Below are 20,788 nucleotides of genomic sequence, written 5' to 3'. Positions count from 1 at the left end.
CACGTCCACAAGAATCTGATAAGGGAAAAAAAGAGAATATTCTTATAAATATATATTTTTCTATTTTAAGTTGTATTTTTCCTACGATGTTAAATTACATCAATTTAGTTACGAATTTTTATTAACACAGTAAAATTTAGTGCCAAAAAAATGCAGAACATTATATTATTTTTAAAATTTAAATATAATATTATTTATTATAATAAAATTATTGTAGATTTTTTAGAGCCAAAAGTTTTTCAAATTCTGGATAATAATATTATTATATATTAACTTTACTAAGAAACAAAACCTAAGTGGACATGACAATGGCTTACCAAACAGCAATTATCAAAACCCCAATCCCCAAAATTATACTATAAATACTAAATATAAAATAAATCACTCTCTGTGTCACCCGTCGGTTTTCTCGATGCTGCAACTATTCCATAGCCGCATGATTTAAGTTTGATACACCTGTCGAAATCTTAGAGGATTAAAACACTGGTGGGGTCATCCAATAACGAAGAACCGGTCTTTAGGTGGTTCCTTCATACCGGTTATAACCGGTGAAGTTCATGGTGACTACCGATAGGTCCGGTAACTAGGGGTCAATGGTATAAGGCCTGGGGTTTAAGCAAAAATTGAGTGGTTTTCAGAGGGTTTAGGCGATTAGAGGGGGGGAAAAAGAACGCAAATTGTTTTGTTTTTGGTGAGAAAAATAAACTGACATTTCAAGAGAAAATTCCAGATGGCTTCTGCTTGATAAGCACAGAGAAGATTTCCCTTCTGTTTTCTGGGGAAAATATGGGGTAGAAAATGGAAGTGAGTATTTTTTTTCTCGTCTGGTAAGAGAATTTTCATTTTGGTTAGTTGTTTCTGCGATCTTAAGTTTGGTTTCGAGTTTCATTTTTTGAGCGAAAAGTTCATAGCTTATAGGTGAGAAAATAATTTATTTTTCCTGATTATCTTTCCCCCGAAAGTTCTCGGGTTTGTTCTGTTTGGCCGCCTAGAAACGGTGAGAAAGTGGAAGGGAAAATTCGATTTTGGCTGGTAATGCGAGGAGAAAGTTGCTAAATGACCCCAAAGGTTTAATATTTTTAAGCTTACAACTTTTAAGCATTCAAATGTCCGTTCTTTTCCTCCTCTGTTTTTCGTTTTCTTTTGAAAATTCTTAAAATTTTGCCACTTTTTAACGTTAAATTCTTCTTTCGTCGATAATTTTGGGTCATAACGCATTCGATCTGCGATTTTGGAGACAACCTATTGGAAAAGCCGAAGAGATGATCAAAGAATTTTTTTTTCTCAGTTTTTTTTTGTATATTTTGGTTTTACAAGATAGATCTTTTCTTCAGGGTTCTAGATCTTCTTAAAACCAAAATTTATCGAACTTACCAAGAATTTCCATTTTCTAGCGTTGAAGCCTGAGTTAGTTATTTGGGGCTGAATCTGATCTCTCGGGGTTTTGTTGTGGTTTAAGGGTTTTCCTTTTTAACAAAAAAATTGCTAATTTCTCTTTACTTTCTTCTTCATCTCTCTTCTCAATTTGGAAAATTTAGATGTTTTGAAAAAATAATTGAAAAGAAAACTTTTCTTCAAATGTCTCCATCTGTTCTCTTTCCTTTTCGACGTTTTTTTTTTAAGTCGGCAAGTTTATTAGTTTGATCCATCTAAGGTTTGATGCAAAAGCTTGTGTTTGAATTTTATTTTATTTTTAAGTATAAAGAGTTTCATTGAAGGCCACCTGGAGATGGAGGGTTGACTGCTGAGTATGGAATTTTCCATTTCTTATCAGATCATGTGGATCTTTTTGAAGCTTACCGACAACCAGAAAGTTTGGTTGGAGTTGGAGGCCTGAATTCCCATGTAAAATTTGAAAATAACCAGTAAAAGCTTAAAAGTCATAAGCACAGTTTTAATCTGTAATTACTTTTTATTAGTTAGAGGGTTCCCCGTCTTTGGCAGCGGCATATGAATTCTACTTTGCTATATGTTTTTACTTTTTATTATGTTTATTTTCTTATAGGAGTGCAATTTTCTGTTCTTTTGATTTCTTTTGTCATGCCTTGAATTTCAAATCCTGTTGTCCAATTATTTCTTAAATGGTAGTAATTTTTTATTTGTTAATTATATGTCTTTTAGACTAACTCTTACATTAATCTCTTATCAGGGTCCAATCATCTGAGTTTAGTCGAGACATTGATTGATATAATCACATATACTTTCAATCTCTTGGAAATTGATTCATTGCTTATAATGTGTTCGATGTGGTTCCATCTTTGAGACATGGTGTTGCAGAAGAGGTTAGACTATGGATTCAATGGCTATCAGGTGCCCGCTATTCCTCGAGCAACCAGATCAGCTAGGGTAATATATTTTAGTATGATGGTGTTGTATTTCATATTTACTCCATTTCCATGTTCTGTTTGGGAAAATGCTGATCTATTTTAAATTACTACTTTTACTTATTTTTATAGAAAAGGGTTCCTTTTAGAAAGAGAGTTGAAGGCAACCAAACTAGTGCATTTGATTTACTGGCCACTGTAGCTGGGACGTTATTGCTAGATAAAGAAAGTTCTCCTGCTTCTAATAACTCATGGAATGCTGAAGATCAGTCTGCAGTTGAAAAAAATAATGTAAAAGAGGAAAGGCAGGATGGAGATCAGTCATTGAAGCTAGAAACTTGCAATGTTTCTGAACTTGTTCCCCAAACTAATGACCCAAATTATAGTTCTAGGGAATCCCGTAGCCTACAAAATGGCAACCAATTTGGAGTTACTTCTGCCTTAACAACTTCTGAGTGCTTTGAAAGACTCGATTCTCAGAAGTTGATAAATGGAAAAATCAAGAATGAAATGGGAAGTTTGGCTTGTAAGTTAGAGACAGGTCCATTTGTTTCTAGGACACCTGGTGATTGTGTTGAACCAGTTTCTGAAAATAAAGTGTTGACGGATGAGGAACTGGATAGAACTAATAAGGCTTCAACTGGGGAAGTGGCTGATAAATGCCCCTTGGAGGATCCACTTGTCTTGGATGGTAAACCCCCTGCTGTAGTTAGCTCAGACAGTAGTATTAAGGCACCTTCATTTGGGGAACACGACCCCTTTATTTCCTTTCCCGTACAGCAGTATGATGTAAATGTAGTTAGTAGAGATGATGATGAAAAATCTTCAGGGTGTACTCACCCTAGCCCCATAAGAGAACCATTTAGGTCAACCCCTCGGATTGGAGACCGAAGAATTAGGAAGATACTGGCTTCTAGATACTGGAAAGTGGCTCTGAGATCAAAGAATGCAACATATTCCAATTATGGTATGTGGCTTCTTGTAATCAAAATCATTGCAATTTTGAGTATATTGTCTGGATGCCATTCAACAGATATTGACAAGTACGTAATTTTTAATTAAATGGATATCTTGATCCTTCAGATGAGAATTTGAAGTCAGGTTACTGCAATAGGAGCACTTATAAACGCCTAAGGTCTGGAAGGAACTTCCCCTTCAAAAAAAGAAAGTTTTTACACTATACCTCAGAGTCAAACTCAGATGGAGGAACCATCAGTGAGGGCATTTCTGATTTACCTGAGAAGAATATCAATGGAAAAGCTTCCATTCTATATTCAAAGATGCATGGAGGTGAGTTGTGTACTTTTCATCTGTCACTATTGTTCTCTTTTCTTGGTGTTTATTGCTAACATCAGTATTACGCATATTGGTTCTAAACCTTTTGCAGTCACTGGAGAGTCATCTTCACTAGCAGACCAACGCAAATCATTCAACTCTAGGGACCCTCATGGTATGAAAGCCTTTGATGGAGCTATCCATATGTATCTTTTCACTTGATTGGTGTCTGGCATACAAAGAGGTTCTTACATCAAGATATCTTTCCTTTTACTCAGTGAAGCTCAGGATCAAATCTTTCAGGGTACCAGAATTATTTATTGAAATTCCAGAATCTGCAACTGTTGGCTCTTTGAAGGTATAATGATCTCAGAGTCTGATTATTGTGGTAAAACATTTGGCCGCTGTTCCATAATTTGACACAGAATGCATTCAAATACTTTTGGCATTTAATTTTTTGTATGCTGTTAGTGAAGCTATTATGGATTTTACTTACTACATTCTGCTTCATTTGGACCTTGAAAAATTATGTCTGTTCTATTTGTTTCATTATCAGCATGCATTTTATGTCCTTCTGAGAGCAGCATATATCTTCAGTCCATGATGAATACTTTGGGTAGTATCTTTTTTAAATTATAATTCCAGTGACTTGTCTCATCTACTGGCTGGCTTCATCATTACATTCCTTCTAATGATGTGAAATACCTGTAGAGGACTGTTAAGGAGGCAGTAACAGCGATACTTGGAGGTGGATTGTGTGTTGGTGTACTGCTTCAAGGAAAGAAGGTTAGGGATGATAATAAAACTCTGCTGCAGACGGGAATTTCTCGTGATAATCAGATGGATGCTCTAGGTTTTAGCCTGGAGCCTAACCCATCACATGCTTCCCCTTCTTTATGCCCTGGAGGTTCTCCTTTAACACTTCCCCATGACATACCTCTACCTCTAGCTAGGTAATAAAAATAGTTTTACAAGTTTGGCAGATATCTACTCATGATGGTTTAAATAAGGGTCTTATTTCGTTGTTTTCTAGAGTTAAAACATATAGAAAAGAACAGTCATTTCTAATTAGGTAGTTTCTTTCTATTTTTGGAAAAAGGGGAAAACGTTGCTATTACTTGCAACTATGGGAATCTTGGTATTCTAGATTAACTTTGTTCTCCTGAATACAGCCTTGGAGAGGAGGCTAACTTTTTGTCCGATAACAGTATTCTCATTCATGAGGCTGCATGGTTTAAATGCATGGAGCTTGTCAGTCCTGGAAAGTTGTAGCATGAGTATCCCATGGTTCATGTAATTAAAAATGCCTAGGTTTTACATGTTAGAATTGAAGGTTCTTATGCATATCTCTCTTAAATACTCTTGAGCCTGGACCGTCAGATCAAATAAGAGTTATTTTGGTTATTGTGCAGATTCAGTTTATGATTTAATACTGTTTCTTGCTAGGTATCCGGCAAATCCTCGTTTAGTTAATCAGGTTACTTGTCATCCCTCAACTGAGCCTTGCATACCCAATGCGGGCAACTTTATTGAGAGCAACAATGATTGTACAGCTGACATGTTTGACAAAAGCACAACTGAATCTAAAGCATTGGTAGCTGTACCAGCAATGAGCGTGGAAACATTAGCTGCAGTTCCCGTTCATAAGAAATCCAAGCAATCTGAAGTTGCGCAGCGAAGAATTCGTCGACCTTTCTCTATTGCTGAAGTTGAAGCCTTGGTTCAGGCCGTTGAGAAACTTGGAACTGGAAGGTATGTTTGAACTAAATGAAGAAACTATGAGGGGCTGTTGAACTGTGGCCGTGTCTTTGAAATTTGATTCAGCTTGATACCCAATCCGAACTTTGCGTGAATGCTTGCTCTATGGAAAACTATGTACTAAGAACTCAGAAGATACTGTTTTCTTGTCACACCATACTTTACTATCAGGAATATACTGTATGTAACTTAGAAACTGGTTTCTTTGCCACTCACTCTATACTTTATTAATATGCAGGTGGCGTGATGTTAAACTAAGAGCTTTTGATAATGCGAAGCATCGCACTTATGTTGATTTGAAGGTAAGTCAAAACTCTACTTTCTTTTCATAAAGCAACTGCAAAACTCTTATGTTCTTATTTTGGGCTAATCTCTTTACCTGCTGATAATTCTGCTTCTCTCTTTCATATTTTCTTGTATGTTATATTTTGATCCCGTTATAAGGTCCTTTGTTTGTTTCTTAAAGGGTTTTGTTTAAACCCCTTCTTTTTAAAATTTAAAAGGTCTGGTTTATGGCTTGGACCCACCAGTGTACGTAGTTTGATTTGTTTTGGGCACATAGTTGTTTGTACAACAGGTTGATTGGTGGTTTATATGAGCTCTTACAAACTTTGTAGATTTATCTGTAAGATCACTACAAGGAATCTTTTGAATCTTAATCTTGCATGATTTCTCCCAATAAATATGTGTTTATATAGATGTATGATTGTACATGAATAATACACGGTTACTCGGCTAGTTGGAAATTTCTGCTGCTTTTGGTATTTCAGTTGGAAAAGGGGAACAAACAGCATGAGTTGTTCCTTTGTAGTCTGTTGATTGGTAGATCAAAAGCATTTTCATGTGGTTGTGATGGTATTCAATGGGATCGTGCAGGATAAGTGGAAAACACTACTGCACACGGCAAGAATATCCCGCAGCAAAGGCGGGGAGAGCCGGTACCCCAAGAACTCTTGGACAGGGTTCTAAACGCCCACACCTACTGGTCTCAGCAGCAAGCCAAGCAGCAGCAGCTGCCAGAGAGCTGCCTTCCCCATTATAACTCTACAATGATAGGTAGTGGCCGATGTGATGATGACGAAAATATCTTAGGTTGATTATGGGTTTAGGATTTTTTTTAATTATTAATTTCCTGTATGTTTATTATGATTATGTAAAAAATAATAGGTATGACAAGGATGAAATAGAAGTACCAAGAAATCTATGTAATATTTTATGGTCTGCTCTTAGCATGTGATTATTCTCTTGGAACAAAAATATTTGGCCCTTCTGTGAATGGTTGATTAAATAAAGGCTTGCTGACTGTATTAAACTTCACATAATCATTTCCCATTCATGTTATTTGGCTTACACATGATGTATAGCGTGCTGCAAATGAAAACCGAGAAAGAATTGTGATTTGAATTTTATTTTTAAAAAATGATTATGCATTATTTTAGAAAGAAAATTAATTGAAGAAGTGAATATAATATAAAATAAATTATGGATTCACTTGGCATCTACTATTTGCTAGGCTAAGGTCATTAATATTACATTGTGGCATTTTCAGGCATTTATTCTCCTAGTGGTAGCATTTATTAACACTTGCAATGTCACCCTCAGTCTCTTTCACAAAAAGCTATTTATACATTATTTGAGTTTGAAATTTTCAAAAAGCGAAAATAATGAAGACAAAACAAGATTCCTACTCCTTCGACTTAATTGAAATTGGGCTGGCTTTCTTTTCTTTTATTTTCCGAGTCTTTAAAATGTCTCATCTTGAAAAGTAGATGAATGTCAAATGATTTGTTCCAAGGGAAAATATTTGTGGACTAGATTTTAGATGGGGGTCTTAAATGAAATTCTACCATTGTTTATTTATGGATCATTTGGATCACAATTTCGTGTTAATTAAGAAGTATCATTGGTTTGACTTGATAATGAACAGGGTAAAAGTTTCACTTTTATATAATTTGGTACATAAAAAAAAAAAAGAGAGAGAGAGAGTAGATGTAATAAAACCTGGGAAGTTGTGCAATGTTTGATAGACAAATTTAAAAAACATATATGGCATTGGACAAGCAAAAACATACATATTATTACCTTCAATGAAAAAAGAGAATAAATCAAAATTTGGATTTTTTTTAAAACCTTTTCAGCTAGACTTGGATTATTTTTTAATTCAATAAACCCAAACAGACTAGAATTGAGGTCCTAGCACTATAAGCCCATTGTCAAACCATAGTGTCGGCCTAAGGCTTTTCAAAGCACCAATATACTTAATTAAATGTACATGTTCAAATGATTTATAAGCCAAGGTATGAGTATATTTTACTTTTAATGAGTAGTAAGTCAAATTTTTTATTCTAAATAACATCCACTTATAATATTAATTATTGCAATTATTACTGTTGTTGGAGACAAGAAATGATGAGAAACTCTGTTTGAAAACTATTGGTTAACATGAATCCTATAATTAATTAGTTTGAATGATGTCTCCCCCCACAATAATTTTGTTTTTCTTTCTTTTTTGGTGGCTATTTATGTAGCTATAAACTATATTATCTTGGTTAAGGAAAATGATAAATCATTATACTTTTGTAACTGAAAACATTACAATGATTAAGAAAATTAAATTAATTACTACAAGAGATGTTTGTATTTGATTTTATGTGCACCTTTATTCGATAAGTTTGTGTCCCCATCAACATATTAGATTTTTTTTGTCATGAATGAATATGATAAACAATTAGAATCAGTGGTAGTCAGATTTATGAGATGGAAAAATTATCTTTTCAATTAAATAAAGAGCTCTGCAAACTCAGGTGTACGTCATATAATACATCAGAGACAGATGAGACTGGTTCACTTTTTCTGGCTCAATTAACCTAGCAATACCTTTCTCTTTTATCAGCATACATATAGAAACATAATATAATATTCAATGATGGAGTCTTTCTGTGGTGTAGACAATGATTTTAGGTAGCTTTCAAAGTAGAAATTTATTACATTTTTTTTTTTTTGCTTCTTTAATAACTCCATTGAATGTCGTCTCTCCAGCTTTGTTGTTACCAGGCGGCTAAAGGTTTGGTCCTACCTTGGGACTTTCAAAAACGGTTCAACATATTCATTATTGTAATTGCCCTGGGTCGACATTTTCATTCAACAATGGCTGAGAATCCTGTTAATGGGTCCAATTGTAGGGTGGATCCTGGTTCAGCAAAATCAAACAACCATCCTGGTTCCAACTCAGAGGGAAATTGTCCATACGGTAATGAAAACGCCTACTGCTCCTACGCTGTGTTAAAACTACATAAACGATGTGCTTATGGAAGAAGATGTAGTGTTGACCCTGCATGTTGCAGGATTGTTTAGCTCTCCAAGCTGCGGAGAAAGCTTTCTATGATGTTCTAACTCAGAAGTATCCCTCTTCACCTCCTCATTTCCATCACAATTTACAAGTCCCAAACAAATCAACCTGGAGTAATGATCCACACGGCTACTTTGATTCGTTGGAAGAAAGGAGGAAAAACAAGCATTTAGCAATGGCCGTAGAAGGTTTGTCTGAAGAACACATGTTCGACGAGGTTTTCCTTGTTAAGACTGGGAATGGTGTGTCCATGTCATGTCCTCTTTATGAAGCATATCAGAATAGAACAGCCAACAGCAAGTTGGAAGATAATGGAGGGTTGAAAAGAAATAATAGTAAAAGAATACCTGCAAAGAAACAAGTCGGCAATGGAAAGGAAATGGTGGATTTTGGGAGTCTCCTAACTCAATGCGCACAAGCTGTTGCCGTCTATGACCAAAGAGCTGCAACTGAGCTACTTGGTAAGATCAGGTACTATTCTTCGCCCTATGGTGATGGAACTGAGAGGTTGGCTCATTACGTTGCCAAGGGTCTCGAAATACGCTTAAATGGTACCAGGGCGCCTTTCACCCAAATTCCATCCAATACTACATTGGCCGCTGATGTCTTAAAATCCCACATTTTATATGTTTCAGTATGCCCTTCCGGGAGTATATCAAATTTGTTTTCAAATCGAAACATTGCAAAGCTAGCAGAGAAAGCAACCACGGTCCATGTTATTGATTTCGCCATTGCCTATGGTTTTCAATGGCCTTGCCTTATTCACCGGCTCTCAACAAGGTCCGGCGGGTCTCCTAAGCTTCGCATCACGGGAATTGATTTTCCCCAACCTGGTTTCCGTCCTGCAGAAAGAATTGAAGCAATAGGTCGTCGTTTAAGAAGGTGTTGTGAGAATGTTAATGTCCCATTCGAGTTCAATGCCATAGCAAAAAGATGGGAAACCATCCGAGCGGAGGAGCTAAATATCGAAAGAGAAGAGTTGCTCGTCGTTAACTGTATGTAGAGGCTAAGGCACCTTCCTGATGATTCAGTTATGTTGAACAGTCCAAGGAACATGGTTTTAAAGCTGATCAAGAGATTGGATCCAGATCTTTTCATCCAGGGAGTTGTTAATGGGAATTACAACTTCCCATTCTTTATCAATCGATTTCGAGAGGCATTCTTCCACTTCTCAGCAATGTTTGACATCCTGGAGGCCAATGTAGGCGGTGAAGATCCAGATAGATTGCTTCTTGAAAAAGAAACTTTTGGAAGGGATGCCATTAATGTTATAGCATATGAAGGGATGGACAGAATTAACAGACCAGAAAAATACAAGCAGTGGCAGTTGAGGAACCAGAAAGCTGGTTTCAGGCAGCTTCCATTAGAGCAGAATATATTGAATAGGGCAAGGACAGTGTTGAAATCGGACTACCACAAGGGTTTTGATATTGAGGTGGATGGCCAGTGGATGCTTCAAGGCTGGAAAGGGAAAGCTATCCATGCACTTTCTTGCTGGAAACCTGTCAAAGGACTAATCTGCTTGCATATACATCAAACTGAAATAACTCAGTATCCGAAGTTTAATCTAAACTTTTAGGACAAGTAAAAGAACATGGCATGCCACAATCTTGAGAATAGGCCTTGTTTCTCTATGACTCCTGGAATGTAACTCAAGCACATGATTCAAAATAGCTGGGGCTGTAATGTAGCAGTCTTCATGTAACCTATACTTGTGCAGATTACATCTTTCTGATAGGAAAGGGAACTTCAGATCAGTTCAATACAAATAAAGCAAATCTTTCACTCTTCAATAACATACCATTCTTATTCCCTAACGTATAATATAATAATAAGAAAATCCCCAAGTTATATATGCATTACTCATCAGCAGTAAACTTCTAAATGTATGGACGCATCAACGACTCTCAAAGAAGGTAATATCTTTTTATCATTAACAATGTATATTGTAATAATAAGAAAATCCCAAAGTTGTAGTAGTGGGACTAAATGATATTATAATAACAAAAGTCTGGGCTTGGTCAGGTAATGCAAGAGAAAGTTGCATTTCAGGTAGGATGCCATGAATCTAGCCTATAAATACAACAGATCAATTTTGTCTGTTTTCTTTATATTTGGATATATTATAGGCTGTTTGAATTGTTTCTTAGTAAAAATGATGTGTTGAATTTTATAAATATACTTATGTTCTTTTATCAAAAGTTAAAAAGGAGTTAAATATTAAATTGATACATCAACTTTAGTTTAATGTGTGATTTGATGTACGAACTTTGATTTGGTATAATTATACACGTGAAATTTAAATTATAAATCATATGTATACATAAAACTTTAATTTTGATTCAATTGTATACATTTAAAGAAATGAATATTTATTTATTTTTAAATTAGATTAATATAATTGTTTGTAGATGCAATATATTAACGTAAAATGATGTTAATTCGATAATATTATTAGTGATTTGTGAAAATTGAATTAAATCAAAATTTCATATATAAAATTACACAAAATCAAAGTTCATGTACAACATTGCACGTTAGATTTTGATGTTTATCCCAAAATTAAATGCTAAATTTTATAATAAAAAAGTTTTGAAAAATAGATAATTTATTTCTATTATAGCTTTTTTTATATTAAGTGATAATTATTCTATTCAATAATTTTTGTTTTTGTTTTGAAATATTTAAATTAAATGAAATGTTATTATGATTATGAAATAAATTAAAAAGAAATATTTTTCGATGATTGTATAGGCATATCCAAAATTAAGATTCTTGACCTAACCTAAATGAGTGAAAATGCAAAGCTAGATGAGCTAATTTTCCTTGCTTGGAGGCTATAAACAAACATTAATGCATCTCCTTATCAGCATGAAAGCAGAGTCGAATGCAAATTTGTTTTGTTGCTGCTGCTTTCTGTATTGAGTCTTTAATTAGACGTGAACCCTTTTTTTAATTTCAAAGAAAGCATGGATTTGTGAATGAGATTCATTGAATCGGATTTGGATTTCATTCATTTTATTCTTTCCCTTTTTGAACTTTGACCCAAATCATACCAACGTCAAAACTACAGTGCCTCATCCATTGTACATGGTTGAAACTTAATTTTATAAATAGCGGACAATCACCATTAGCTAACTTCATCAACTTTAATCATGCCATTTAGATTCTAACATAAATCCATCTTTTTCGAAATTAAATATTAAATATTTATTTTTTTATTTAATTTAATTTAAAAGTTAAAGTATACTTGAGTACCATTTTAATTTTTTAATTACTTCTTTTATATATTTATATATTTTATTTTTAGTGAGACTGTTAATAGTTTCCAGCTATAATTGTGCTAGAAAAATATTAATATAAATATTATTATATATATTAAAATTAATATTATTTCTAAAAGTGTACTTTGATAATTATTTTGTGTGGGTCGGGTTTTTCCTAAACTTGATTTGACTAATTGAAAAATTACATTTTATTCAACTCAACCTTTTAGAAAAAGAATCAACTCTATCAAATTGGATCCAATGAAAACTTATTGTGTCCAAGTCTTTTATCATCCTCAAGCAAGTCTGTGATTGATAAACTGAAAAAGTAAATATTGAAATAAGCACTAAACATTATAAGTACCGAATTTATATTATAAAAACTTTTTGACATAAGCAATTCATTTGTTTGATAATAGTAAATTTTGATTTTAAAAATTTATTATTTCATAATTTTAATGTTTTTAATATGATGTTATTTATTTTATTTTGAATAGTTTAGATAAAAGATAAATATTATAATTTAAATATTTTATATTAAAAGAGCAAATAGCTTATTTTAAAAATATTTTTTTTTTAAAAATGAAAACAATTTAATATTTTTCAAGATTAAATGATAAGTAATTATTTACTTATCACATTTAATATTTTTATAAAATATATATTAAATAAAAAGTTAATATTGTTAGGAAACACAATTTTATTGAAGATAAAACTTTTTTTAAGACTTTTCAAACATGTGCTTCTAGTGTACTTGAGCACAGAGAATCATTGGCGGATTGAAATCTGTGGGTGTTCTTTTATGCAAATTCTTCCTAACCTGGCCATTAATTTTCTCTAACAATAATACAATTAGCGCAACTCAAATTCAATTCACTCGCAAATAGATATTTTAATTATCAAGGCAGTACATGGAATCTGCTCACTCGAATTTTTAATACATTCATATTCAAATTAATATCTATATAAATACATTAATTTTAAATTTTTTGATGATGTGTTATTTGAAGTCAATAATTAAATATAAATCCACAAATCAATATGTGTTCATGCAATAAGTCTGAATTAGAAAATTTTGACTATATTATCAAAGTTTGAAAAATAAAAATATTTAAAAATTGAAAAATATTAATATATAATATTAATATTTGATCAACTAATATATAATATAATTAAATGAAAAATTATTACAAAACTAATGTTTCTTTTTGTTATTTTTCTATTTGCAAGTATTTGTATCATAAGGATAAAATATGTCAATTACAAAATAAACACAAATACAAGATTTAAAATAATTATATTGAGAATAATAATTTAAAAACAAAAAATGTTAAATTTTTAATCAATATTCAATAAATTCAACCTTCTAAAGATAATCCATCTTAATTTATGCAAGGTTTTGAGTTAATACCATTTATTACCCAATCAAAATGTCATACGAAATTAACATTCCAAAATAACTATATATAAAAAAAAGTAAATCTCGTTTAAAAATTTTAATCTATTACAAATAAAGTCAAATATTAAAATTTTTAAAGATTAATTAATAAAGCTTGAAAAGAAACAAATGTTATTATCAAATTAAGAAGACCCAATATTAATTATTTTATTTTGTAAAAAAAATTAATTTATTTTTATACAAATTATTTTTCAATTAATTGATCGCTTTCATAAATTATTGTTTTAAATTTGGTGGGGTCAACAGATACCGCCATTTTCTATTAGGCTCGGCCATGGGAATATTGCCTTTATGTTTTATGATATTTGGTGGGGTCAATTGATATCACAATTTGCTACTAATTGAGCGAAATGCCCTTTTCCAAATACTGAATCGTGAAGGGACCCTCCCTCTGCTTCAAGTTCCAGACAATGGGAAGCATTCGCTTCTGGTGATGGTCCACAATTGCGTTTGCTAATTGTATTATATGAATTTGACGAGGTAAATATATTATTATATGTATAATTTTATTTTAATATTTTATTTATTAAAAAATTAATTCATAGATTAATGATTTTTATTTTTGTTAAGATTAAAATTTTAAAAGTGGAAAATATATAGAGATTTAGAATGATTTAGTTGAAGAATATTGTGATAGCCCGAAATAGGGCCTAATCGGAATAGTGGTTTCGTAACCACAAATCCGAAGTGAAATAGTTTAATTTTATAAATTTTTATTAGTTACTGATTGATTGAAATATTGTGTGAAAATATGGATAGGAAATTTTAATACTTTAGTGCTTAATTGAATTTTTAGGACTAAATTGAGAAAAATGCAAAGTGTGTCTAATTAGTGATTAAATGACTTAATTGAATTATTGCATGAAATTGGAAGTGTTTATGTGGCAATTAGACCATAAATTAGTGTTATGGACACAAAAGGGTATTTCTAGAAAAATATCTAAGTAATGGGTCAAGGGCATTTTTGTCCAAATTGGGTAAAAGACAAAATAAAGAGAAAATAAGTGTCCATCTTCTTCAAAAAAATCAGAAGCTTGCTGCCGAAAGTTTCAGGTTACCATAGTTAAGGGTTTTGATTTTCCTAATATCAATTGTAAGTGATTTCTTGCCCCGTTTTTAATTATTTTCGTATTTTTATGCTTATTGAAGCTTGATCAAGAAAGAGAAAGTTATCGACTAAATTATAAAAATAGTCGTTTTGCATCCGAGGTAAGTTATATGTAAATAATAGTTATATTTGTATAAATTGTGAATTATATTTGATATGTGAATTAATATTGAATGTGGAAGGAAAGTTGTTCATGAATTATTCAAGTGATAAAGTGTTGAAAATAAAGTGTTAAGTGTAAATTCCCGGTTGAACTTAGGAATAGAATTGGATACAAGTGACATGTCACTAGAGACCAGTGTTACAGTGTTACAGTGAGTCCCGGGTGCTGGGTGATCTAGCATGTGTTGCAGACACCTGACAGCTTGTGTGAGCAGACCCGTGGACATTTCCAGTGTTATTGATCAGTGGTAGCTTCGGCTACATTTCAGTGGTAGCTTTGGCTACATCCAGTGGTAGCTTCGGCTACATATCAGTGGTAGCTTCGGCTACATATCAGTGTGGCACTTATGTGCTAAATCTCTACGTATCCGTGTATATTCCAAGTGTTCAACGGGATTAATAATGAATTAAAGTGAATATGAAATGTTAAGTGTGAAAATGTATATGCAAGTGAATTGGTAAGATTGTGTATGTGTAAGTGATTGAAATTGCTAAGAAATGTTCTGATTAGTTATATGTTAAAAGTGTTAATTATTAATTGAGTAATTATTGTTTACATGTAACTTACTAAGCTATTTATAGCTTACACATCTCTTTCTTTCCTTTGTTTTATAGTGATTTGAACTTGATCGAATAGTGGACCGTCGGAGCTCGTATCACACTATCATAACCATCTCGGTATTATGTGCTTTTCAAAATGTTTAAACTATGGCATGTATAGAGTCTTAATCATTTTGAGCATGTCCAAATGATATGGCTAATGTTAGCTATTGAAGTAGTTATTAAAGAATATGTTTTGGAGTTATGTATGTTTAAATGGTAACTAATTCAAAGAAGCAGTTTCTTTGACAGCAGCAGTGACGTGAATGTGAAAAATCACCATAAATAGTAGAAATGGAATTAGAGGGTGAATGATATATAGAATTAAAGCTTATCAAGTCTATTTTTACATGAAAGAAACGGTGTAGGCAAAGGAATTTTATATTTTGAGATATTTAAATTTTAGTGAGACAGGGTCAGAATGGTTTTGAAGTCCCCTGTTCTAACTTTAGAAAATCATTATAAATTGTACAGAAATAATTATAGGTCATAATTTATATGTTTAGATTCCTTAGTGAGTCTATTTTCAAAATAAATTAATGGTAACCTTATATGAATTCTGTACAATTAGATATTTGATTTTTAGCGCCAAGAGGTCAGATCTGTCGAGCTGTGAAACAGGGGATACTTTAATGAATAAACTGTACTGATGTGCTAAGTCAAAAATTCTGAAACTTTTATGGTAAGTAGGAATATGAATCTAGTTTCACGGAAAATTTACAGATTTAAATTTTGAGTTTCGTAACTCAAGTTATAATTAAATTAGTGACAGTTGCGCAGGTGGACAGTGTTGTTATGAACAGTGAATTTAATTTTAAAAGCAAATTTTTATGCTCCGAATCGGTAAGTTAAATTGGATGACATCTCGTACTCGATTCCGGAGACGGTCTCGGGTAAGGGGTGTTACAAATATGGACTAAATCTATAACTATACACATAGTACATGAATAATAATCAAATTTAATCAAATAGATTTTAACAGCTACTGTTTGGGTCAAGACTAACATTTCAAAACTAGAAAAGGATAAGGACTAAAATTGATCAAATTAAAGTATAGGGATTAAATCTACAACTTTTGCAAAATACGGTGACTAAAAACAAATTTTAACCATTCATTTATATATCTATTTTATTTTAAAAATTTTATTGTGATTTACTAAATATTTCTTTCATATAAATGACGCATGTCAAATTTGATATAAATTAAGAGTTTTTTATCATTTACTTTTATATGAAAGAACTTTCAACTATTCAATAAATATTAATATATATACTATTTTAGATCGATATAAGATTTGGCTCTACTCCATTACTTTTCATCCATTAATATCCATTGCATGTTTAATTATCAGTGTTGTTTGAATTTCACCGGACCAACCGATCAGACTGATTAGATTTGTAATCGATAAGGGTATCATTCCAAAGAGTGGCTTTGAACCGGTTAGATCACAGGCCGATTGAACCAGATTTTTTTTAAAAAAAATTAATAGTTTTTAATTGAACTGATCAACTGGCGGCTTGATCTGGTTTAAAAATCATTATTAATCATCAGTCATGAGTTAATTTTTATGTTTAATATATGCGCCTTACATGGGTCCTATACATTCTATTAGATATTAATGAATGAAAAAATAATAAAATAGACCTTAATCTACTGATATGATAGAGATATCGGATCAAATCAAAAACTTATATGTATGAAAAATACAATTATATCTATAAATTAAATTATGAAATCATTAAAATATTAATTATGTAAAAATATAAGAAATAATATAAAACTATCCTAATTTAATAGAGGTTAAAATGGATGTCTCCTTTTTCATAATAATATTATTTATATTCAAATGGTTTTAATAAAGTTAGGCGTTTATTTTAACAGTTTAATTATTACCGGAAATTGTCTGTAATTCTTGCATGAAAAATATCTGTAATTGTTATAAGAATAACAGACGGCTTTGCACTCTTGTTGTTGTTGTGAAAGAAAATCTTTATAAAAATTTAAGTTAATTCTTTTAAAAAATTCATATCTCTGTAGTTGAAATTCTACTATAATTTTATTTTATTAAAAAGCACGAAAACGGAAAAAAAATACTTTTATATCAATATTTGTTATTTTGTAAAAGTAAATAATTTTTAATAATTTTTAAATTGAATTTACATTTAATTAATTAGTCACATTAATTCAATAATGATTTAATATAAGTATAAACTATGTATTAATATTTATTATTCTATAAAAAATTTAGTATCTTAATGATTTTTAAATTAAATTGATATAGGATTAATGAGTGACATTTACTCTATAAAAAATAAATCATAAAAACAAGAGGTGAGTGAAGGGGGGTCAAATAAGCCTGTCTCCAATGAAATCAATTTTTCTCCTTTGACTCCGGTGACACAAAAAAATTTGTCTCAAAACGCGGAGTAGGAGGCGGCTGCTGTTGTGCCACAAACTGTAGTTTCCTCGAAGCTTCTTTTCCAAAGCTTATCAAGTTGAGCTTTATAGTGGAGTGCATCTTCAGTTTCGTTTCTTCAAACTACGAAAATTATATAGCTTCTTTACTTAGCTCTTTGACTACTTCCCCCCAAGTTTTACTTCACTTCAATTCTTAGCCTTGTTAGCTTCTTGAATCAACATTCATCTCTCTCGTCATTTTTGTTTTCACCCTCAAGATTCTTGGCAACCAACAAGATCAGGTAGGTCGGGTTTTAGTATTTTTCCTTCTTTTCATTCAATCCGATTTCAGTCGGATCGTTTTGTATCAGATAAGTTAATTTCTAGCTTTAGATGGACACACTATTCCAAGATTTTCCTCGGTTCAACTTTGATAATGGGTCAGAGCCAACGTATACAAATCACAACCTAGTTAATGGGTTTAAAGAGGGTAGTCCAGAGTCTCCTGATGGTTATGCTTCATCATCAGGCAGCTGTGTCCAAGGACATCCGCTTGATAATATCCCTTTCGCCAATGAGATGCTCAAGTACATAAATGAGATGCTAATGGAAGAAGACCTGCAGGAAAAGTCGTGCATGTTGCAGGATTGTTTAGCTCTCCAAGCTGCTGAAAAATCCTTCTATGAAGTCCTTGGCCACCAATATCCACTTTCACTCCACCCCATCTCTCCATTCCCAGACGATAATCTCGCTCAAACCAGTAACAGCTATAATATTACTGGCACCAACTCGGTTAAATCGAGTAGTGGGATGTATGGTTCTCTTGAAAGAACCTCTTTATCTGAGCCTTTTACTGAGTCCCCTCACAGTGGTGACAAGGTGCTTTTGCCTCCACAAAGCATCCTATCATCGCCTTGTGTTCCTGATGGAAGGTATAAATCACCATTAAGTTCAAAGGGAAGGAAAAATTATCAGCGTGAGGATGGTGATTATTTGGAAGAAGGTAGGATAAGCAAGCAATCTGCAACTTCACTTGAAGATTCAGAACAGTCAGACATATTCGACGAGGTGCTGCTTTGCAAAGGTGAAAATGAGGTCTCTCCAAAGTTTTCTCTTAACGGGAACTCCCCGAAGAATGGGCAGCTGAAAGGGTCTATCAATGGCGGAACAGGGTCACGCAGGAAGAAAAGCAGTAAAAGAAGTGAAGTGGTGGATTTGTGGAGTCTCCTAATTCAATGTGCACAATCTGTAGCCATTAATGACCAAAGAACTGCCAATGAGCTGCTGAAACAGATAAGTCAACACTCTTCTGATTCTGGAGATGGAACCCAAAGATTGGCACATTACTTTGGTAATGCACTTAAAACGCGTTTGGCTGGCAAGGGAGCACCATCGTATTTACATCTGGGAAGCAACAAGACTTCCGCTGCTGATGTCTTAAAAGCTTACGGCGTCTATGTTTTAGCTTGCCCTTCTAAGAAAATGTCGAATTTTTGCGCCAATAAAAAGATAATGGAAGTTGCAGAAATGGCAACCACGCTCCACATCGTTGATTTCGGCATTTGCTATGGGTTCCAATGGCCTTGCCTTATCCAGCGTCTCTCAGCAAGGGCCGGTGGACCTCCCAAGCTTCGTATTACAGGTATTGAGTTCCCCCAACCAGGTTTTCGACCTGCAGAAAGGGTGGAAGAGACGGGGCGTCGCTTGAAAAGGTATTGTGAGAGATTCAATGTCCCGTTTGAGTACAACGTGATAGCAAAGAAATGGGAAACCATCCAACTTGAAGAACTAAAGATTAATTACGACGAAGTGGTTGTTGTTAACTGCATGTATCGGCTAAAGAACCTTCCGGATGATACAATGGCGCCGACCAGTGCGAGGGACACTGTTCTGAAACTGATCAAAAGCATTAACCCAGCGATATTCATCCACGGGGTTGCAAATGGGACATATAATGCTCCCTTCTTCGTCACTAGGTTCCGAGAAGCCCTCTTCCATTTCTCTGCTCAGTTCGATATATTTGAAGCTAATGTTTGTAGGGAAGATGCAGAAAGGATGATGTATGAGAAGGAAGTGCTTGGAAGGGACGTTATGAATGTGGTTGCATGCGAGGGTAGTGAGAGGGTTGAAAGACCGGAGACGTATAAGCAATGGCAAGCGAAGACTCTGAGGGCAGGGTTCAAGCAGGCGCCATTGGAACAAGAGCTCATGAAGAAGGTGAGGAATATGGTCCAATGTAATTATCATAGGGATTTTGCTGTAGACGTAGATGGCCGGTGGATGCTACAGGGATGGAAAGGGAGAGTTATTTATGCCCTTTCTTTTTGGAAACCAGTTAAGAATGACCCGTATCTGTGATGAGGAGTAAAAGTTAAGGCCGTTAAACCGGCAAATCATAGCCGTAATAGGGGTCATCTGATATGAAGACTCGCTTGTTGTATAAATTTAGTCACCTATCTGTTTGGTAATGTTTGTAAAATATCAACTCTAAGAAGGGTCGTTGCATGTGGCTTAAAGCTCGTTTCGCATCAAGCATGTAGATAGCAAACAATCCTAAGCTTTTCTGTCTTTTCCTTTTTCCCATGTTTGTAGGTAACCGATAGTGAAACTAGACAATGAAATTTGGAGTTTTGACAATCTTTTTTTTGTGATCATTTTTCATAATCATATTGTAACACTCTTAACTCGAATCCGTCGATTGGAATACGATTATGGAATATTATCAGAGTTTACAAATCAAACAGCCAGAAAATGCAAATATTTCATATCACATAGCATTTATGTTAAAAACCAATCAAAATCATAAATATTGTCTCTTACACGAGCCCTTAAGGCCCAAATTATACATTATAAACAAATTGGGACTAAATCGAAAATTTAAAAAAAATTCAGAAATATTTAAAATTTTCAACACTGCAAGGGTCACACATCCATGTCTTAGGCCGTGTGGACATTCGAAATAGGAACAAACGGCCGTGTCCCAACCTGTGTAACTCACTGACTTGTGCCACACGGCCAAGCCACACGCTCGTGTGCCAGGCCGTGCAAATATACTGACTTGCACTTTTTAAAAGATATAAGGGACACAT

At 33.3% G+C, this 20,788-nt stretch overlaps 2 protein-coding genes and 1 pseudogene across 2 annotated transcripts; all 3 read left to right on the top strand.

Moving 5' to 3' along the window:
- The first annotated feature begins 623 nt into the window (after positions 1 to 623).
- On the top strand, positions 624 to 6,674 carry LOC107959124 (telomere repeat-binding protein 5). Its single transcript, XM_016895102.2, is given in 11 exon segments — positions 624 to 804; positions 2,150 to 2,346; positions 2,457 to 3,291; positions 3,408 to 3,614; positions 3,712 to 3,774; positions 3,878 to 3,957; positions 4,311 to 4,552; positions 5,046 to 5,351; positions 5,596 to 5,659; positions 6,234 to 6,267; positions 6,270 to 6,674. Coding segments are annotated over 10 exon segments (2,097 nt in total). The 5' UTR covers positions 624 to 804; positions 2,150 to 2,265; the 3' UTR covers positions 6,455 to 6,674.
- A 1,388-nt stretch (positions 6,675 to 8,062) lies between these two features.
- Positions 8,063 to 10,747, top strand: LOC107959125 (scarecrow-like protein 14; annotated as a pseudogene).
- A 6,935-nt stretch (positions 10,748 to 17,682) lies between these two features.
- Positions 17,683 to 20,336, top strand: LOC107959127 (scarecrow-like protein 33). Its single transcript, XM_016895108.2, has one exon. The coding sequence runs from the start codon at positions 18,093 to 18,095 to the stop codon at positions 20,055 to 20,057; it is 1,965 nt and encodes a 654-aa protein (XP_016750597.2). The 5' UTR covers positions 17,683 to 18,092; the 3' UTR covers positions 20,058 to 20,336.
- The last annotated feature ends 452 nt before the right edge of the window (positions 20,337 to 20,788 follow it).

Source organism: Gossypium hirsutum, chromosome A05, assembly GCF_007990345.1.
Source record: "Gossypium hirsutum isolate 1008001.06 chromosome A05, Gossypium_hirsutum_v2.1, whole genome shotgun sequence".
In the NCBI taxonomy this organism is placed as follows: Eukaryota; Viridiplantae; Streptophyta; class Magnoliopsida; order Malvales; family Malvaceae; genus Gossypium; species Gossypium hirsutum.
This window is presented reverse-complemented; position numbering and strand designations above follow the sequence as displayed.

Coding starts and splice junctions, on each gene's coding strand:
- LOC107959127 (XM_016895108.2), top strand. CDS start 18,093: ATGGACACACTATTCCAAGATTTTCCTCGGTTCAACTTTGATAATGGG.